We start from the raw sequence: 23,237 nt of genomic DNA, 5'->3' as shown, positions 1-23,237 counted from the left end.
GGCACTCATTCTAAAACACGTTACCGAAACTTACACATATAACTCGAGTTACTGACCAGTTCATACGTAACGTCCATCGAATATTGGAATTTTCCTTTTTTATTACACATTCTTTGGAAAATGATGTGCTTACATGGCAGCTACTCACCTGGTGGCCACTGTAACGAAATTACAAACATATAGGCTTTGATAAGCGAGTCTGTGGTGAATATAATGAGTTATAGCAAGGATTTATAAGTGATATACAGTGTATACGTCATTGGAGTATCGAAGATGGAATGGATATGACGACAGTGATAGTTCGAAAACAGATGAGACAAGTAGATTGATTTTTTGATGTACATTAAAGATGCTCCACCGCCGACAGAGCACAATATATTCATCATTTGAACAATATTGATGTTTAATCGTGTATATATATGTCTAATTAACACAAAAAATAATATAAATTAATTTACTTTGCCTTTGATTTTTTTCGGGATGCAATTAATTATTTTTTATATTTTTAATTTGAAGTACAATTATAAGCTCGAACTTTTCGATCGTTGTAATGGTGTAAAGTAAGTAACTTTTGGAACTGCATAAAAATACTAAATCGTCTGCTCCTGTTTTTGTAGTGAAAAAATACCGTTTGTCAGAGGTGCAGCATCTTTAAACAAATCTCACAGTTCACTGTTCCAATGACTTTAAAGTTGGCCTCCTCTTCTCTGTGATCTTCAAATGAAGTCTTTGTAGGCCTGTGATTAGTGAGATTGTTCTCCTGAATGTCTTTAGTTCTACTACACTGTAGGACACAATACAGGGGTGGATGTGATGGTAGTGATAATAAACCCTGGGATATCGAGGATGGTTTGTTGGAACATAGCGTCAAGAAGAATCTTCAGTTCATCTTGTTTTGGATTAGACTGAATTCAAAATGCAACAAGTTCAACAAGGTACCATATTCAGAAAAAATATCACTATTTGAACAAGAGTGATAACAAGAATTGTTTATGGAGAATGGTACGTAATTGACCACAGAATCCCACATCAGATTTTGGTGAGCTAAAATTTGATCTGAAACCAACTTGTAGATTAGTGTATGTAGGTTTCTGTGAGTACTTTAACCCTCAGTCTGATGCTTGTTTTACAGTATATTGTCATTAAGTTTATTGGATTATATTGAATTGAGGGCATGTCATATTTTGGTGTTTAAATTCTATGAGACTGCGAGTATGGATTATATATTGCTTTATATAGCTATAACTTTTACACGTAAACAATAACAACTGGTAAGGTTTTTGTAGTTTTATTAATGCTGACGCTACGGACCAAGCTCTTTCACATGGGAAGTAATTTTATACCACTTAATGATATAACCAGATACATACACTGTTAGACAAATGTTTCTCTCATACAACATCTGGTACTATTCAAATTGCTCAAAATTTCAAATCATCTATAATGATCACATCTATTAAGTATGTTTTGGAGATTGCAGTGACAGAAATTAGTTATATTTGGACTCGTTTATGATTTGAAGATTTAAAGGCCCACTTCCTTTCCGAAACGTCTTTTAATTTTTAAAATTGGAATATAAAAAGAGAGTGATAGTTTTGTAGAGTTGCAAAAGTTTTTAACTTACCGTTAAACTACAAGTATCATCACCATTTGAACAATTTGATTAAAATAGATAAAATATTGATTTTTATAACGCAGGTTGTCTTATGTTTCCTGCCGAGGTAGTTGACTATAACTGCGTCAGACAACAAAACAGCAAAACGACTCTCCGCTGTTATCATATTCCGTATTTGCATATTATAGAGTTATCTGTCCTTGCGGGTAGGTATTGATTGCGACGTCATGTGTTTGCGAGCGTAACGTCATACTTTTCGGAAAAAACGGCGTGAATTGCGCTCACGAAATAATGACGTAACAATCGATACCTACTCGCAAGGGAGCTAACTCTGTAATATGCATAGACGGAATATTATGCAGGAAATCTTGCATGTGTTTGGTATTGTAACCTCATCTAAGGCCATCGGTATATATTTTCTGGTGTTATCAATGCTTCTAAGAAACCTTATGTTTTGCTCCAGAAAAGTAGTGGGCCTTTAACACCGAGAGAATCTATTTAATTTTGGCACCATTAAGTCATATTTCAAACAAAGAGCAACATTTTCAAGGGTACATCTGTTCATAAAATCACCTCACACATCAAAGAGTTCTTTAAGAATGTAACTCGTTATTCCTTCATACCATGAGACTGATGTTGTGACTGATGTTGTGACAATGTTGAATATAAAATGGAAATATACACAAAACACATTAAAAATGAAATATTAAAAGGGGAGATAACTCCAGACAAATCACAGTAATCATTGAATCACATTAGAAGTAGTTAATTTCTTGCTCCCTGCACTCCACTATTGTTTCCCAATTAATGGTCTTTTCTGTCATAAGTAAATGTTACATTGCATGGATAAAGAGATGGCTGATGATCTGTTATAGAATTAAATTTCTGCTGGTAAAAATGTGGTTACACTTTCAATGAGGTTTCTAAATAATTTTGCACATGAACAAGTATATTCATCATTACCAGGAATTAAACATTTTATAATTTTTTTTTATTTTTCTATTTTAAACTTTTTTGAGTCCTTTTTGTTTGATTTTTTTCTTTCTTTATTGCAGTGCTCACTGTTCTCCAGCACAAACAAGGGGAGATATTTCAGATAAATCAATGAAGCGATCAAGATATAAATATTTCTCAATCAATACTGCAGAAAGCAGATCTAGAAGTGAACAAAACCTTCGCAGCACAAAAATGCTTAAAATGTAGTACGAGTACAGTGTATACAGTTACAGCATCCCAATATTACATGTCACATCTATCACTAAGATGAACAAAATCTCTCATACCAAAATGACACCATTAGGGGAAACCAGTACCATGATTGAAATGAGACAGGACCATTGGACCTTTTGGCACACACACTAACCATGTATCATTACTTCCGACATTTATACATCAGGATCAAGTAAGTTCAGAAGCCTTGTGATATTTGTGGCGCTACACAATCAACCAAGATAAAATGACAATTAAGAGGTGTATGTTAGCTTCTTCCTTGTACATCTGGGCTCAGTGGTTCAAATGGTTATTAGGCTAGTCATAGTTTAACAACAATTTTCAATTGAAGATAAAATAATTTTATGTCATTCTAACTTAATAGAATTGATACCGTTGTTAGGAACCCCATTCTACACTTAACAAGAGAACCTAAATATAAAATTTGAGACAGATCCCTTCAGTACTTTCTGAGAACTAGCAGAAACAAACTTCAACTATCAAAATCCAAGATGGCGGCCTGGCAGCAATCTTGTTCACCAAATGGTCCAAAATGCAATATGCACAACTGGGACCCTAGGGAATGCTGCAAGTGAAATTTAAAACAAGAACCTTCAGTACTTTCTGAGAACTAGCAGTAACTATCTTCAACTATCAATAATCCAAGATGGCGGCCTGTCTGCCATCTTGTTCACCGATCTGTCCCAAAATGCAACATGCACATCTAGGGCCCTAGGGAAACCTGCATGTGAAATTTGAAAACAATCCCTTCAGTAATTTCTGAGAAATAGCGATAACAGGCTTTTAACAATCAAAATCCAAGATGGCCGTCAGGCAGCCATCTTATTGTCCAATCGGTCCCAAAATGCAATATGCACAACCAGGGCCCTAGCCTAGGGGAACCTGCATGTGAAATTTGAGACAGATCCCTTCAGTACTTTCTGAGAAATAGGGGTAACAAGAATTTGTATGATGATGGTGGGCTAATAATGATATAATCAAAGGTTTCTTCAGCAAACAAGAAATGAAAATTTCACTAATCAGATGATTAGGCCAACCACCATTTGAACAAATCAAACAGATTATCATGATGACTAGTTACTAGTGCAGCAATTAAGAAATTTGTAGCTTCCTGTACACCAAAAACATTATTTATTCAATATTTGTTTATAAAATGGATGCCATACATGCAGCTTAACTCTTCTCTATATTCCTGATTCTTACTATGCATCAAGGTCAATACTTAGTGAACAATACTATCAACATTATTCTTTTGCTTATCAGTTCTCAGTTATGCTTGTATTCATTTATAAACAACAATTTCTCCATACAAAATAATAAAACAAATTATATACAGATGTGGACTCATTATCACATTCAGTCATCCATGCATGTTTTTGATTTGCGAAGTCACTCATACATGAAAATATAAATATTTATCAACATGTTTCCCACTTGTACGGTCAGTCATGCGTGACAGGATTCATTCATGTTTTAAATCTCTATGGACTAGTAATAACATAATTTACAGTGCTCACTATCATGTATACGAACCACAACATACAGTGCCAATCTTTCATTCAAACACAATTTACCAGTAAACAATTTTGAATTCTTCACGTAAAAATACCTTGATACTTTAAATCACTGTGAAATTGGCAATGCATTTTTGACAAATTGATTCAGTTATTCACTCATTATATATTACATCCATATACATCATAACTCGATATCATATAATCATTTCTATAATATTATGTTATAATTTATTATAAAGAACTTATTATATTATGTACATGTTAATTGAATTCTGCTATCACTACTACACGTTTTCCCACATTTTGTCTGCTTCTGTCACATCCATTCATCCTTTCAATAATTCATAATTATCTATTCATACATTTATATTCATTTATACATTTTTCACCAATAATATTCATTCAGTCATTTATCACCAACTATGTTCATTCAGCAATTAACTCCAATTATATTCATTCATTTCTTTTCTTATTTAAATTAAGTCATCAATTGTTATTTTCTTTTACACACTACATATTTAGACAATTATAATTAACATATTCACCGTAATAGGGCCCCTACCCTCTTCTGGAGTAGTTAAAAGTTTATATAAACATGGTCTTCACATCCCATAGATTGAACAATGTTTAACAACTGTGTGTTGCTTATAACAATGACATTGTATCCCATATTAACAAACTGATTAGATAGCTTAACACATATACAAATATATAGTATTATGTGCAAGACTCGAAGTCATCAAACTTTGGCATGCAATATGCACCTCGCAGGCAAGTAAATAGAAGGTAGGTGTATGCATTATCATTAAAAACCATTTCTGATTCTCCAGATCTTAATTCAACCTTAAGCTAGTTTAACAAGTTATCAGGTACACAATAACGATTTGGAAGAAATTTTAAATAAATGCAGGTTGTCATATAGCAATATTGAATAATTATCACACGATGTTATAAGGTGTTTCGTCAACATGATCACAGTACTTTACTGACTAGAGAATGGACTTATCAACTGAAAATTTTAAAGGAAGAATTTCAAAAAGTTTTTTTTAATGATTTCAATTTGGCTAATTTGATGATAATTGAAAATTCCAAAGGATATATTCAAATTTGGCTAATTTGAAAATAATTGAGAATTACAAACGGGTAGATTTCAATTTTGCTAATTTGAAAATAATTGAGGATTACGAAATGGCATGTTTGTTATTTTAATCAATTTGGCTAACATATATGAAGATAATAAAAACTTTTATTTGTCAAGCAGGGAAATACCCCCTTCACCCACCATCCAGATTATAGTATTGTGGGTTTATTTTCCACCTAATTTACAACCATGTTCTTTTTATTGGGACAATTACATTACCAAGAGAAGTAAAAATCAAACAAGTATCTATCTGCAGAAAACTGCCCCAAGTCAGTTTTTGAATGTGTTAAACTAATGGTAAAATGTAATAACTTTTATTTAAAAATATTGTGGCTTTGCATATTACAGAGTTATCTGCCCTTGTGGGTAAGTATATTGATTATGACATCATGTGTTTGCAAGCGTAACATCATACTTTTCAGAGAAAACGTAAATTTCGCTCACAAGAAAATGATGTCACAATGGATACCTACTTGCAAGTGAGGTAACTTTCTGATAGCCAGAATATGGCCATTTATTTAATAGATCAAGAAGGGCTTTTAGGTCATGAATATTCATAAGTATAGTATCTAAACTTGAAAAAAAAATAAAAATAATTTAAAAGTATAAAATGACATTCATGTGACTTTACAAAAGAAAAAAAACATAATTAAAGGGACAATTCAGTCTAAGAGAACATTCAAATTTGTACATATATCAGAAAAACCCAGTTCTAATGGAAATTAGATCAGTCGGTTTTACTGTGATTTGCCAGAAAAGCCCATGGTGGTTAAATGTGTTTGAAATGTTCAAACTCCCTCGCTGTCCGCCATTCTAATTGTGGTCAAACATCTTGTATGCCGAACCCTATCCCTTGCCTGTAGAGTGATGCTACTTTCGTCTAGAACTGCTCAAATCGCTCTGACAGTAGTGTGTTTACTTATTAGGTGAATTGTCTTGCCTAAAAATCATTTTATCACCTCAACAAGCGGTATGTAGTTCATTTGTTTAACTTGCATGACTGGCTCGGATATGGGTACAGCGTATATCTGTACCTGCTTAATGGTATTGATCAACGATTTGTAATTACAATGGTATCAATTAAAATACTACATATTGACATGGTATTTGTCAATATTTTATGTTATATGTTTCATAAGAAATGTAGAACAATACATTTTTTGCTTCTTTGTTATGTAAAAAAATTGTCCCTTTAATAATTACAAAAACTACATAATGTCAAAACTTTACGCTTTGCAGTTTTTTTCAATAAATTAATTCATGAAGAACACAAAATATTGATGCATGGAATGATAAGTTCAGAATACATATATTGTGTAAATGTTAATCAGAAATTGATTAAATGATCCATGACCTCTAGCTGTGTGTATCATAGTCATATCAACACACTACATCTCACTCACTCTGGAAGACAATGATTACATCAGTTTGATTATCTTCCTGTGTTTATACACATTTAACAACAAACATTAACAATAAATACAAAACGTCAGTAACAACAGGCAAAACAAATCATTCACAGGGATTTGACAGAAATTCAACTGTCCATACATCTTATACATGAAATGATGGCCCCAAATTTGTGTCAAGTCCCTGAATAAACAATATAACCCATTTGATATGAGATTATTTGCATTGCAAGAAATAAGTACCCTTTATCATTGTATGGTACAGCCAAGGGCACTCCCATAAAGACATAGTCAAGGGCAGGCAACCCTGACCGAGTTATCATAAACAGGGGAAATATTCCACTTATATGTAACTTTATTGCCCAACATTTTTGTACCATTAATATACTCTGTGTGGAAGAAAAGACTTCAAGTTTCCTTTCAAGCCAAGTTTCCTTTTAAGTGCCTTTTTTATTTACCGTTCTACCTTATATCTATGCTAAAATGTGTTAATATTTCAATTAAATGAATAAATTGGCGCAGATCTGATTGTCAAGATTTAGAAACTTCCTAATTTCTGACAGTAACAATTTAACATTAGCACCTTGTATAACTGTCAGAGGTATTGCTGACCCAGAGATAACGGTACTATAATTACTATGACGATTCACTGGCTGAGTTACTGGGTTACTGTCTTTACAGATCTTCAATCTACTGTAATCTCAAGGTCGCCTACACAGAGGTCAAGGTCACGTCCATGTGAGGTCATACTGATTCCAGTCTGATTTAGGAGCTAGGTAAATTCTTTGTCCACTGTAGATGAAACTATTCACTCCACGGTAAGCTACACGTGGAACGCCAGCCTGTCAAAAATCAAATTCAAAACCAATTAATATTCATGCATTAAAATTTTGAAATGTGATGAATAGAAACATTAACAAGACAAAGTTCATACAGACTTGGTAATGCAAAATTCAAGGAGTTTTCCAGGAGTTTTCAAGGATATTTTCATTTTTTCCAGGAGTAATTTTATAGCTGTCTAAGTAAAAATGATAAGATTCATGCTGTATATTTATGTTTGCTTTTCACATTTTAAATTGACTGTTTATTGTTTGAGACCAGTAGCAACTGTGTTGGTGGGGTGGTAATGTCAGTAGGCTTATGTTACATTCAGAACATACAGACGATTGTGGTATTTTTGACATTTCAATCTCAGAAGACTTGTCTGGGCCTTAAACACATCAAGATTGTAACACCTTCACATCGATCCTGTCACATATGATGTCACATTAATTTTCTTTAATTACATTTAAACCCTTGTCCAGGTAGCTTAGAGTAGATTCATCTATATTGCAACCAATTAAGAAAGGTCCTTAAATGTATCACATAATATCTTCCATCTCATTTCCTCCCCTGAGAGTTTATCCCACATATCACATCTAAGACACCAGCATTACAAGACCGATTTCGTAACAGGGGAGATAATCGAATCCCAGTTAAAACGGCCCCACTGTTAAAACGGCCCCAGTCAGAACGGCCCCACTGCAATAACGGCCCCGTTACAATAACGGCCCCGTTACAAAAAATGTTTAAAAAAGGAACACATGTTTATTTCAGCTTATATTCAGCGTTGATTTTGTTTATTTTATTTATAAGAATTTATATATTGTCTTGTACATTATAATGATAGAAAAATACGAAACACGGCACCAAGGACGTATATGAGACATATAAATCCTTGACGGCACTAATTTGTAACTAATCATTTCATTATACATGTAGAATTTATGCCTAGATATTCTACAATGCTTGTTACAGTGAAATTGTTTAATATCTTTGATAGGTTTTCTTGCTGTGTTTTGTTCTTTCTTTTGTACAACGTATTTTTTTCAAATTGGAAACTATTTATTCTAACAACACTACATTGTAAATTATACACCTCTGTAAAACATTTCTTTGGCAGAATAAATGTTAAATTATGGATACTTTTGTTTCTGATATTTTATTATAAGACCAAGTTTTGTGCTCTCTTTCTCTACTACAATACATTTCAATTTTATCAAGAATGTATGTTTTTATCAAAGTTGTGTGAGTGTGGCGTATATCGTCACTGTAAACCCAAAGCAAATAGAGAATCTGAACCCATAACAAGTTATTATTGACAGTTGTCACCACAAGATGAATTAGCCATGGTCAGTGTATACCTAATTATATGGTAATTATATAGTGTATACGGTGTAATTGTAAAGGCGCTGATATCCCACAAAATTACGGTAAACTGTACGGGAAAGAACAAATCAAATCATGAATATTAGTAAATCAATACATGTCTATATATAAAGGATACAATTCAATTCTGCCTCATACATTCTGTTGGTCTCATGTAAAACTCAAGCCGTTCTCTTCGAAATTTCAGTGCATGTTATCATAATTCACATAATTAAAACTTATTTTAACGTCTTTCATAACTAAGAACAAACATTTGCTCAAATTCACTAAATTTTTGACACATGTACATTTGATTTCTAATAGTTTAACAAAATGTTTCACATACTATCATTTGGACGTTTTCTATTTAATTAATGAGAAAGATAATCTATTTCTTGTAATTTCTTAGATACTGATATGTGAGCTACATGTAATTCGTTTTGTAATATAATGTTACAAGCAAAACTTACCACATATTTTACAGTGAACATTTAGAAGACAAATGTATATAATCAACACACTGAACATATTGAAAAAAAATTGCAATGATTAAAGATTTGAATACAGTCAAACCTCGATGTATCGAAGTTCAAGGGACCGTCAGAAAAACTTCGATACATCGAGACTTCGAATTATTCGTGGTTGAAATTAGACCGATGTTTATTTTTTTACCATGACCAACTGTGGTAGTTGTGTACATGTCGTCTCTGTTTTCCGTAAACTTTATAATCATTGTATTTACCACAAGCAAAACAAAATAAAAACGAAGTATGCAATTAATCACGTGTATTGATATCGTTAGCAATACATACGAATATTAATAAACAAGACTTACGTGTACTAGGCCTAACCCATTGTACAAGTGTTCGTTTGGTGACTATTTAAGCGATGGTTAATATTACGGAATGAATATAAAAAACAAATACACTCGTTAAACGAAACTAAAAAGGAGGAACAGAAAGCGCTACAACACCTACAAAATACTTCGATTTAGAATGATCGATTTGGTCAAGTATGTATGCTAAAGTTGTGCAATGTAACAGTTTGAGTATGAGTTAAACTAATAATGTGGCTCGCATATTTACCGTTCCGTAAATTCAACAAACCGCACCAATGGCGGCGGCGAACATCAAAAATACGATTAACTGTATCTTTGCCGTACTAATGATTTAATAATGCAGCTTGTAAAAACAAAGCACGGGTATCGGCTTGATTATAGTGATATTAATTATCTTGATGATATCAAGCTAGCAACACAAGCTGTCATGAATCCCTATTGTCCGGCACGGGCCGTCGCGAGACACTATTTAAATTCAATGATTACAAGTTAATTTTTTTATTATGCATTCTCAAATTAAAATTCAAAAACTCCTACTAAACAAGTAACAAGTAATATTCCCAGTTAAATGCTAGCATTTCCCTTTTCAACAATATCTTCGTCTCAACCATACATGAATCGATGAGAAATCAATACTAAAAGTATTTTGAAGACATTTCAAATTGATTTCTTACTTGAATATTAGATCTATCAAACGCTGCTAGAGATCGTGAACGTAAAAAAAAATCATCATTTGAAACATCATTTACTTGTATATGTAGGTATACAGTATTAACCTAACCAACCATCTTTAATAAGATAGACAACAAACATGTTCATTCATTTAAATTTACTTTTAATTAATCTCAATGTGTTCCGTCATAAGCTTTGTCTTATATCTGCCTACATAAAAGTGAGGCCGTTTCGACTGGGGCCGTTTTAACTGGGGCCGTTCTTGCAGTGGGGCCGTTTTAACCGTACTCTATAAAAAAGAGCTTAATATCACACCAAACCATGGTTCATGTAGATCTACATTATATATCTTAAAATAAATATTGAAATAAACACACCATTGTAGGCTTCTTTTTTTTTCTAATATGAAACACAATCTTAATTTTAAATTCAAGGAGTATTTGTGTAAATTCAAGGATCTATAACAAAAATCCAGGACTTTTGAAGGACATTATTTGATTTTGCTGATTTTCAAGAAGTTTCAAGGAGTCATAGCAAATTCCAGGAGTTTTCCAGAACCTGTGCGAACCTTTAATTGCAAGAACAGATGAATTGATGAACAAAAAAGAACAGATGAAAGTCTAATTTCTGAACATACTGTATTTGTACTTAGTTTAGCTGTAATCTAATTTTAGCGCCTTTCACACTCACATCACTGTGCTAATTAAGAACAGTACTAAAACCTGTTTGAGCACTCACTCTGAATTGTAAGTGTCGAATTTAAGACTATGTGCTATAAACTGAGTGCAGCAATTTAAGTACACATAAAGTACCAAGAGATCAAGAAAGGACCTCCAACTGACCTTAAAATCGTCCATGATGCCGAGTCTCTTGGCTATAGATTTGTATTGTTCTTTGGTAGTGTAAGTCACACGTAATGCCTTCAGGTGTTTCTTACTGCCAGACATCACCTCAGCAACTGTCACCTCCGGCGTATCATATACCATACTTTTGAACCAGGGGTCATAGTTCTCCTGAAAATATAAAGGTCATAGGTCACAAGAGGTTAAAGTTCTCCTGTCTTATATAGCAAAGGTCATAGTTCTCCTGAAAAATATAAAGGTCATAGGTCATTAGAGGTCTATCAGAGGCAAACGTCTTGAGAACATTAATTTAAAAGTGAGCAAGAAGGGGAGCAATTTGAGGTTAAAAGTCTGAATTCTTACTACAAAAATATTGAGACGAGTCTTCAAAAAATCAAAGAATACTTGACTTTAATTTATATATTAACCTATATGTGAGGTTAAAAAAGAAGAAAAAATACTTGACTTAATATTACAGTGACAGTACTTCCTTGTTAATTTTCAAGGTCCTAATCTCCATTAGATTAAGTCTAGACCACAGCAAGTGCTAATCATAAACATGTTATCTTACCATAGAAAGCATACCGTTAACTTACCTTTTTTAAATAAGACAAGTCTTTTTGGGTGAATGCCACAAATTTATCATTCAATTTGATGTGTTTCAAATGTTTTTCATAAAATAAGCCCCTGGGGAAACAAAACAGATTTAAATATAATTGTACATAATAAATGGTAAAATAAATATTAAACCACCTATTATTTTTTTTATTATTGTCTAGATAACAATATAACAGAGGAGTCTAAAGGTGTCACCAGGGTTGAATGAGTAGTAATCATTGACTTGTTAAAATCGCCGATGGTAGTTGCAAAAAAATCTCATTTCGAGTTATAAGAACATTTTATGTATGAATTGTGTTATTCGGACTTCAACTTATCAGAGTTCTTTAAGCAAAGATAAGAGGGAATTCGGCTGGGACCGGGACCAGGACCAGGACGGGCAAAGTACTTTGTATTAAGCCGGGTTGTCGAATTATCGTATCAACCAAGTTCCACTGCATATGATATAGTTACATGTGAAGATACGACTGACTCAGCACTTACAGACTAACTCCTTTCTTGCCAAATGTACTTGTCCTACAGATCTCAGGACGTATGCAAACTCGGTCTTTTCTTTGGTCCTGGTGCCTCATCCAGTCATCCCAAAATCTGTAAGAAGGATTGAAATATCAAAGCATTTAGAAATCTTTTTAAGTAATATTTGGTTTATATAGAAACCAAAGCTTTGCTGACAATCTTCATAATATTATGCAAATGTGTGCATCTTAACAAAGTTTAAAACAAGTTCAATAATTTAATATATTTGATATGAAGGCGAGTGGCATATCAAACTATTAATTAATGAAACTTGTTTAATAAATTTCATATTATATAGCCACGAGTGTATCATTCATGGAAATAGCAAAACCTTTTATTTCGTCTCTATATAGAACAGAAGAAAACCAGCTCGAATCACAGGGACCTGGCACAAAATTTTTTAACCAATAGTATACATATATATATTATAGCTAGTATCAAGAGTATGAACTCAGCAGTAGAGAAAAACAGACCTATTTTTTAAAAACCGTGATTATTTTAATAAATGAGTTCTATACAACATTGACGGATATCTTACCTTAAAGAGAAATGATTTATCTTTCCATTGAGCGCTTGATGAACAAAATTGGTGACGGTTAAAGTAAGTGAGCTACACGATGTTTAAATGAAGTTTCTACAAAGTACGGGTCATGACACCTCCAAAGGAGATTGTGGTGGATGAACAAAGTTATGGGGTACTGTTTACCACCACAAGCGTAGATTTTGTGATTTTGGCTTGGTTTTTGAGGTACCCATTAGAGCCGAGACGACATTTCGACCGGACAGGGAAATGTCTACCTAGCATATTTTTCGTAAATTTCCCGACTCATCAAGCCATAACTTCGTCAATACTTGGCCAATTTTGTTCATCAAGCACTCAGTGGAAAGATTAATTATTTCTCTTTAGGGTAGGATATCCGTCAATACTGTATAGAACCCATTTATTAAAATAATCATGGTTTTTTAAAAATAGGTCCGTTTTTCTCGACCGCCGAGTTCATACCCTTGATACCATAATATATATATATGTATACTGTTATTTAAAAAAAATCGTGCCAGGTCCCTGTGGCTCGAATGTGTCGTGTCTGTCTACCAAGACGATCATATCGCCTCATATCTTACCACCTGTGATGTCACAACAGTATCAATACACCTGTGTGTTACGATATTTATGACATGGCTGAACGCGTCAGTTATGTGAGAAAGTTTATTTCTTGTCTGCAAACAATACACCAAGTCCAATGAGACAGAAAAGTAATGTATCTCTGCTCTGATCACACAAAATGTTAAATACACTATACTCACGTTACTGGCCATTTCGGTCCGATCTCTAACCATAATTTTCTCTCCATCATCCAGCCAAGTCCCGGGAAAAAATCAGACCGATACAACAGCTCTGTGTATATAATGGATAAAATTTGTATTAATTCATTCACCCGTGTAGACAAAAACTGACTTATTAAAATACATTGTAAGTAAATTTATTTTTACAATTACATGTAAGTTACATGAATTATTTAGAAGGTTTGACTTAACTCTAAACTTTTTTTCCAAGACTCAGTAAGATAAGATTTTAGTTTAACTTTGTCAAAACATTAAATGAAATGATCAAATCCATCAAAATTCTAGGTCCTACAAAAGTACTAAAGTCAGCGGCAGCTAGTAATGTATGTTTTAATACCGAATTTACATTTGAATTATAAACAGGTGAATCAACAAACACAACAAAATCCTCACCTGGTTCATCTGATACCATTCCATTTTTACCGTTGTCATTCCACGCCGACACACACCACAGTGAAGGGTCAGAGGTCAAAATGGGATATGTAGCTGCGAAATACTCGAAGAAATCGGGAGAGACATCAAGGTCATCTGGTGTAAGAAAAACAAAATCACTATGCAGTCTAAACAATGGTCTAATATTGACAAAAGCACTTATCACTTGTGCTGGTGAGTGATTTTATAGTAACTAATTCTTACCCTCCACTATGATCACGGCCGAATGGTTGAATTGGTGAAATATCTGGTTCAGTGCCCACTTGTAGTGATGGGCTATTTTAAAGTAACTCATTCTTACCCTCCACTATGATCACGGCCGAATGGTTGAATTGGTGAAATATCTGGTTCAGTGCCCACTTGTAGTGATGGGCTATTTTAAAGTAACTCATTCTTACCCTCCACTATGATCAGGACGGAATGGTTGAAGTGTTGAAATATCTTGTTCCGTACCGATTTGTTCTGTTGAGCAATTTTAAAGTAACTCATTCTTACCCTCCACTATGATCACGGCCGAATGGTTGAAGTGGTGAAATATCTGGTTCAGTGCCCACTTGTAATGACGGGCGATTTTATAGTAACCACTGAACTTCTTCTTTGGCCACGGCAGTTCTATATCACTGAGGTCAGGTTGCTGTTAAAGTAGAAAGATACATTTTTAATAGTTTCTTTTTCAGGGAATGGCATTCTATAAACATTTATCTCATTTTCCCCGTAATAAGCAGTCATATTTTTGTCTCCTAAATTGCATACAATCTTATCACATCTACACATGTGTCCAATGTAAATGTGTTACACATTTATCCCACTGTAAATGTGTTAAACATGTTTCCAGTGTAAATGTATTACACATGTGTCCAGTATAAATGTGTTATATATGTGTCCAGTCTAAATGTGTTTTAGGAAAATGTAAGAGTGATTTATATCAACCTATACAAAGAAGACAGTGAACATGTCTATAACATTGACTAACAGAGTCAAATGTTATCTAAAAAGCAATGATGGTAGAAAGCAAGACTTAAACAAATTGCTAAGGATAAGGATTTAAAGTTCCTTACAAACATGTGTTACAGCAAAAAGTAGCAGCCTGACAAATTGGACACCTCTAATCACTAGCTGGAACTAGCAGGTCTCCGATGATTGACCAACTTCAGTGTTGATAACGTACTGACAGTGGAATCAGACACCTCTAAACACTAGCTGGAACTAGCAGGTCTCCGATGATTGACCAACTTCAGTGTTGATAACGTACTGACAGTGGAATCAGACACCTCTAAACACTAGCTGGAACTAGCAGGTCTCCGATGATTGACAGACTTCAGTGTGGATAACGTACTGACAGTGGTCAGACACCTCTAAACACTAGCTGGAACTAGCAGGTCTCCGATGATTGACCAACTTCAGTGTTGATAACGTACTGACAGTGGTCAGACACCTCTAAACACTAGCTGGAACTAGCAGGTCTCCGATGATTGACCAACTTCAGTGTTGATAACGTACTGACAGTGGAATCAGACACCTCTAAACACTAGCTGGAACTAGCAGGTCTCCGATGATTGACCAACTTCAGTGTTGATGACGTACTGACAGTGGTCAGACACCTCTAAACACTAGCTGGAACTAGCAGGTCTCCGATGATTGACCAACTTCAGTGTTGATACCTTACTAAGGAATCTAATTTGGGTGTACAATGATCTAGGTCACGCTAACCTGGATATGTATGACGTTGTCAGATGCGACGTATTTCTGTATAACTTCTGCTGTCGCCTGATGTCCACAGTCCTGGCTCACGATAATTGGAAAACGTTCAGGAGATGTACGATACCTGTCAGGTAAATATTAGCAAATATAACATAAGATAAGTTTGTTTTTTATGCAGAAAATATCTGATACAAAAAGGAAACTTATATTTATCAAATCATTTCAAAAGAAAAGGTCCATGAAGCTTGAGTTCCATCAAAAGAAAGGATCTTTTATCTTGATATTTACATTTTCACTGCTCTTCACTTTGTAACCTTACAAATACATTGTTCAGTGCATGAAATGCCATTACCTTATTTTAATGTTATTGTCTTTGTGACATCACAATTGTTGTACCATGCAGCGATTATGAAAGATGGCTGTTTAAATAACTGTTCCGTACGTGACAATAACAAGAGACCCAGAGAGCCTGTATCACTCAGCTAGTTTGTAATGCCAAGTAATAATGTTCTGAATATTAGATCATTGTTTCTTTACTTTATTTCCCCTATTGGGCCATACTCTTTCTTCTCCAGGGGATCAGAGCTAAGATTTATACAAACTATGTTCCCCTTCCCCAAAGAATGTTTCAGGCCAAATTTGGTTACAATCCATGCAGAACTCTATGACTAATAGCAATTTAAAGATTTACCTCTATTTCCCCTATTGGGGGCCCTGTGCTTCCTGTTCCTGGGGGGGTGTCAGCGCCAAGTTCCTGGGGGGGTGTCAGCGCCAAGATTTTATACATACTAGTATGACTAGTAGCGATTTATAGAAATGTTGACGAACGGATGACGGGAGCCAGGTTATGGCATAAACTCACCGGCTCTTTGGGCTATGTGAGGTCAGAAATTGTTTATTCATTTTTATACAAAAGCTCTTGAGATCTATTATAAAATGTTTATCAAATGTAAACACAGGTATTGAACTGCATTCAGTTGGCAATTATGGAAGTATATGAATGCATGCCAACTGGACAAAAGTGTGTTTGCCTTTGTCGAGTTGGTCAGTCAATTACAGTCTAGATGCGTTTGTGAATGCGAATTCTCACAAAATGATGTATCCATACTGAAATAATCGGATACAGATGGCACTCAAAATATGATGAAAAAGGCGGTTGAGCACTGCTCGAATACTTTTAAATATAGTATTTACAGATTTTAATCAGGTGGTGAGCCACTAGTCCAATTGTTACAATTGGCACTAGTCAGGCCATAAAATTACTAGTCATTGGCATCTGACTAGTGCTTTAAGTCGCAGACTGAAATGAGTACCTACTTAAGAAGTTGGTCAAGACTGCGACTGACAGTCACACGATTACAGGCTATCATTAGGATCGGAAGAACAACAGAGTTAGCGTCGACTCCAGGCTCTTTATTGGTCCTTGCAGGCAAATTAACAGGGGCTTCAGTCCGGTGCTGGTTGGGTCTCTTTATAGCAGCCTCCATGTTCTGACGGGCGTCCATCTCCACTGCTGCCCGGGATTTCTGCTTGGCCTGCCTCTCTAAAAAGATATTATATCAATGGTACTACATTCTGTAATAAAATCAGAAACACACTGACCTTCACCATGATGATGTGGTAAAAAATATTATGTTTGGTCTCTTATTATCACTTAAACAGTAGGATGTATTGGGGGATTTAATGATACAATAACAGATGCAGGTAGATTGACCACTAGAATCTCAGTAATTGATTTGAATTTCTCTGCTGACTTCTAAACTAAATTCTCTCCCCCTGGTTTGAAGAGTATTACGAGGTATGTATATGTCAGCGTTTCTCACCTGCGTCTTATATAGATATACATTAGGTGTAAATAGATATGTATACATGTGTCAGCGTTCTCACCTGCGTTTTGTCGTAACTTACGTAGCTGCTCCAGTAAGCCTGTGTTCTCCTTCAGTTCATGTTGAATATCCGCCTCCAGCCAAGTCAACTTCTCCTCAAATGAAATTGACTGTAACAAAATGATACATGTAACTTAAATAAAATAATGATGTACCTTTAAAAAATACATAAAAGATATTGGAAGTGGCACATTAATCAATTACCAAATCTGAATTTTATAACAAACAATTTCAATTGAAAAATTTTCAATCACAGTTTAAAGATGCTCCATCGCCAACTTGTATGAGTAATGTGTGTTTTGGGAGGATGTGGTATATTCGTGTTGTACAAAAAAAAAGGTGATCTTTTATTACACTCTTTTAGTGGTGTAAGAATATCGTTACACGATACAGCTTAACATATTATCCAGGGTTGGATACCGTTAAGAATTAAATGGTACCATACCATATATTGGTACCAATGAAACGATACTGATATTTTAACACTTAAACTTGAACGCTATTCCACCTTAATTAATACACTGTTTGTAGTGGTTGTGTAAGAATATCATTACATGAACAATTTATATTGGCTACTTACCTTCCCAGGATTTTTAGATACTAAAACATAATACATCATTATATTCCAACATAGGAAGATTGTCACCACGACAACAACCAGGTGTTTCCTCCTCATCGTCACGGCAACAACAAAAATAACACACAGAAAAAGTTAGCTTTCCAAGTGGATTCTTTAGGGTGCATTCATCCATGCATGACGCTTAACTGGACATCACATTTAATGTTGTTTTGGTTCAGCGTACATGAGTCAAGTGTTTTGTTTCATACTGGTAATACATCATGGCGGATCTTTTATACAGATCAAGTCTTGTTGGTATGAATACGATTTTACAGTTGCTATTGTTTATGTTATTGTCTTTGTGACATCACAATTGTTGTACATGCAGCAATTATGAAAGATGGCTGTTTAAATAACTGTTCCGTCCGTGACAATAACAAGAGACCCAGAGAGCCTGTATCACTCAGCTAGTTTGGTAATAGCCAAGTAATAAGTGTTCTGAATATTAGATCATTGTTTTCTTTACCTCCCATTTCCCCTATTGGCCCATACTCTTTCTTTTCCAGGGGATCAGAGACAAGAACTAACTGTTCCCCTTCCCCACAGGATGTTCAGGCCAAATTTGGTTACAATCCATGCAGAACTCTATGACTAAGTAGCATTTAAAGATTTACCTCTAATTCCCCTATTGGGGCCCCTTTGCCTCCTTTAATCTCTGGTGGATCAGAGCCAAGATTTATACATTTGTATACTAGTATGGCTAGCAGCTATTTATAGAAATGTATGACGGACGGATGACGGGCGCCAGGCTATGGCATAAAGCTCACCGGCTCTTTTGGCCACTGTGAGGTAAGGAAATTGTTTATCCATTTTTATGCAAAAGCTCTCGAGATCTATTATAAATTGTTATCAAATGTTAACACAGATATTGAAATGCATTCAGTTGGCAATTATGGAAGTATGTGAATACCAACTGGACAAAAGTGTGTTTGCCTTTGTGGAGTTGGTATTACATACTCCCACAATTGCCAAATGAATTCAGTTTCCATAGTTAAATGTCCTATAATACAGTCTGTGGACATTAATTTTTTTTGCTGCTAGTCATATGGACTAGTTAACTCCAAAATATTTTACTAGTCCAACTATTTAATCACTAGTCCAAATTAAATCAGTCATGATCAGTTTCAAGTATTTACATATTTTAATCAGGTGGTGAACCGCTGGTCAAATCAGACTAAGTTCATTACATTTGGCACTAGTCAGGCCATAAAATTATCAGTCCATGGGCCATCTGACAAGTGTTTTAAGCTCGCGAGACTAAAATGAGTACTTACTTAATGAAGTTGATCAAAGTGACTGCGGACTGGGACAGTCACACGATTCCAGGCTATCATTAGGATCGGAAGAACAACAGATGTTATGCGTCGACTCCAGGCTCTTTATTGGTCCCATGCAGGCAAAATTAACGAGGGGCTTCAGTCCGTGTGCTGGTTGGGTCTCTTTATAGCAGCCTCCATGTTTCCTGACGGGCGTCCATCTCCACTGCTGCCCCGGATTTCTGTCTTGGCCTGCCTCTCTATAAAGATATTATATCAAATGGTACTACATTCTGTAATAAAAATCAGAAACACACTGACCTTCAGCACCATTGATGATGTGAGTACAAAAAATATTATGTTTGGTCTCTTATTATCATTTAAAACAGTAGGATGTATCTGGGGGAATTTAATGATAGAATAACAGTATGCAGGTAGTATTGACCACTAGAAACTCCGTACTTGATAAGAATTTCTCAGCTGACTTCTGAACAAATTAGCTCGCTCCCCCCCCCCCTGTTTGAAGAGTAGGTACGAGGTAATGTTATGTCAGCGTTCTACCTGCGTCTTATATAGATATTATTTATATTAGTACATTAGGTGTAAATAGATAGGTAATTCATGTTCAAGCGTTCAGCACCTACGTCTTATATCAATATATACATTAGGTTGTGAAATAGATATGTATACATGTGTCCAGCGTTTCTCACCCTGCGTCTTTAATAAATATACATTAGTGTAAATAGATAGGGTATTCAATTTCAGCAGCGTTCTCACCTGCGTCTTATATATATATATACACATTTAAGGTGTAAATAGATATGTATACATGTGTCCAGCGTTCTCGACCTGCGTCTTTTATATATATGACATTAGGTGTAAATATGATAGGTATTTCGACATGTGTCAGCGTTCTCTCTCAACCTGCGTCTTATATAGATATACACAATAGTGTAAATGGATATTTATACAAGTTCAGCGTTCTCACCTGCGTCTTATAATATATAAGTACTACATTAGGTTAATAAATAGATATGTATACATGTGTAGCGTTCTCCACCTGCGTCTATATATATACATTAGGTGTAAATAGATAGGTATTCATTGTCCGCGTTCCCACCTGCGTCTTAATATATAGTATATACATTAGGTGTAAATAGATAATGTATACATGTGTCAGCGTTCTCACCTGCGACTTATATATATATACATCATAGGTTAAATAAAAGGTAATTCATGTTTCCAATCAGCCGATCTAACTGCGTCTTATATATATATTATAATATAGCATTAGGTGTAAATAGATATTATCTAGCATGTGTCGCGGTTCCTACACCTGCGTCTTATCTATAAACATTAGGTGAAATATATAGGTATTCATGTGTCAGCGTTCTCACACTCAACTTATATATATACATAGTGTAAATAGATAGAGTAATTCCATGTGTCAGCTTTCTCACCTGCGTCTTAAATAAATATATACAATAGTGTAAATAGATAAGGTATTCATGTGTCAAGCGTTCTCGCACCCTGTGTCTTTATATATATACATAAGGGTGAAAATAAAATAGGTATTTCATGTGTCAGGTCTCCCCTGCGTCTTATATATAGTACAATAGGTGTAAATAGATAAGAATAAAATGTGTCAGCGTTCTACACCTGCGAGTCTTATATATATACAATAGGAGTAAATAGAATAGGTATTCATGTGTCAGCGTTCTCTCCTGCGTCTTAAAATATATATATACATAAGAGATGTAAATAGATAGGTATACAGTGTGGTCCGCGTTCTCACCTGCCGTCTGACGTAACTTACCGTAGCTGTCTGCTCAAGTAAGCCCAGTGTTTCTCCTTCATCATGTTGAATATCCGCCTCCATCCAAGTCAACTTCTCCTCAAATAAATTGACTGTAACAAATTGATACTATGTAACTTAAATAAAAAATAATTCTGTACCTTTAAAGAATAACATAAAAGTATTGGAGGCGGCACATTAAGTCGCTTATCCATAATCTAAAATTTATAACCAACAATTTCAATTGAAAAATTTTCAATCACCGTTTTAAAGAAGCTCCATCGCCAACTTGTAGAGTAATGTTTGTTTGGGGAGATGTGTTATATCTCCGTGTTGGGTACAAAAAAAAAGATGATCTTTTAGTACACTCTTTTTAAGTGGTGTAATGAATATCGTTACGCGATACAGCTTAACAATATTATCCTAGGGTTAGGATACCGTTAAGAATTAAATGGTACCCATTACTCATATATTGTACCAATGAAACGATACTGATATTTTAACTCTTAAACTTAGAAACGCTATTCACACCTTAATTAAATACACTGTTTGTAGTGGTTGTGTAATAATATCATTACAAGAACAATTTAAATTGGCTAGCTTTACCTTCCCAGGATTTTAGATTACTAAAACATAATACATCATTATATTCCAACATAGGAAGATTTGTCCACTACGACAACAACCTGGTGTTTTCCTCCTCATCGTCACGGCAACAACAAAAATAACACACAGAAAAAGGGTTAGCTTTCCAAGTGGATTCTTTAGGGTGCATTCCCGCATCCATGCATGACGCTTAACTGACATCACATTTAATGTTGTTTTTGGTTCAGCGAAGCATGTGTCAAGTGTTTTTGTTTTCCATACTGGTAATACATCCCCATTGGCGGAAAAAATTTTACTTTTTATACAGATCAAGTCCTTGTTGGAATGAATACGATTTTACAGTTGCTAGTCGTTTATGATACAAATCCCATTCACTGAAAGAAAAAAAAAAATGCATTCAAAAGGTGAAATCACTCATATGACAATAGTATAGAACCCAGAACATAACATCACAAAAATCTTGTATCAAATTGGAAATCAACCCTGGAACCGACAACTACCAGCTAAAATTTGTCAAGTTGATGTTTATATCATTACAACAAGGCAACTATTCTAAAACTGCCACATACAATACGGAACCTATACCTATGCTGGACAAATTGGAAACTGTCAGTATGAATGTCTTTATTTGTCAAATAATAAAATTTTTATCTGTGAATACGAAATGCTTTATCTGTGTATACGAAATGCTATTATCTGCTGTGAATACGAAATGCTTTATCTGTGACTACGAAATGCTTTATCTGTGAATACGAAATGCTTTTATCCATCAATACGATACATTATCTCAATCTGTGAATATGAAATGTTTATCTGTCAATGCAATGCTTTTTTCTGTCAATAAAATGTGAAACCACATACAAAAATCAACAATAATACAAAAATGTGACACCACTATTCAACAACAACAAAAATGTGACACCACATTCAAAAATGTGACAACACATTGCAACAAAAAAAAATGTGACACCACATTCAACAACAACAAAAATGTGACACCACATAAACAATAA

General features: G+C 34.6%; 1 protein-coding gene across 2 annotated transcripts; it reads right to left on the bottom strand.

Annotated features, from left to right (window-relative positions):
• Nucleotides 1–1,566: 1,566 nt before the first annotated feature.
• LOC138306688 (alpha-1,3-mannosyl-glycoprotein 2-beta-N-acetylglucosaminyltransferase-like) lies at nucleotides 1,567–18,854 on the bottom strand. Of its 2 annotated transcripts, none has more exons than XM_069247140.1 (11): nucleotides 18,529–18,854; nucleotides 17,950–18,058; nucleotides 17,380–17,605; nucleotides 16,072–16,186; nucleotides 14,857–14,995; nucleotides 14,323–14,457; nucleotides 13,891–13,981; nucleotides 12,553–12,657; nucleotides 12,048–12,138; nucleotides 11,452–11,622; nucleotides 1,567–7,754 (listed from the first exon to the last, which is right to left on the bottom strand). In XM_069247140.1, the coding sequence occupies exons 1-11, from the start codon at nucleotides 18,622–18,624 to the stop codon at nucleotides 7,641–7,643; spliced, it is 1,392 nt and encodes a 463-aa protein (XP_069103241.1). In that variant the 5' UTR covers nucleotides 18,625–18,854; the 3' UTR covers nucleotides 1,567–7,640. The 2 variants fall into 2 exon arrangements, with proteins under 2 accessions (XP_069103241.1, XP_069103242.1); XM_069247141.1 differs by having other exon boundaries at nucleotides 17,971–18,058.
• Between the last annotated feature and the right edge of the window lie 4,383 nt (nucleotides 18,855–23,237).

The sequence above is a fragment of the Argopecten irradians genome, chromosome 13, assembly GCF_041381155.1.
Source record: "Argopecten irradians isolate NY chromosome 13, Ai_NY, whole genome shotgun sequence".
Lineage (NCBI taxonomy): Eukaryota > Metazoa > Mollusca > Bivalvia > Pectinida > Pectinidae > Argopecten > Argopecten irradians.
This window is presented reverse-complemented; position numbering and strand designations above follow the sequence as displayed.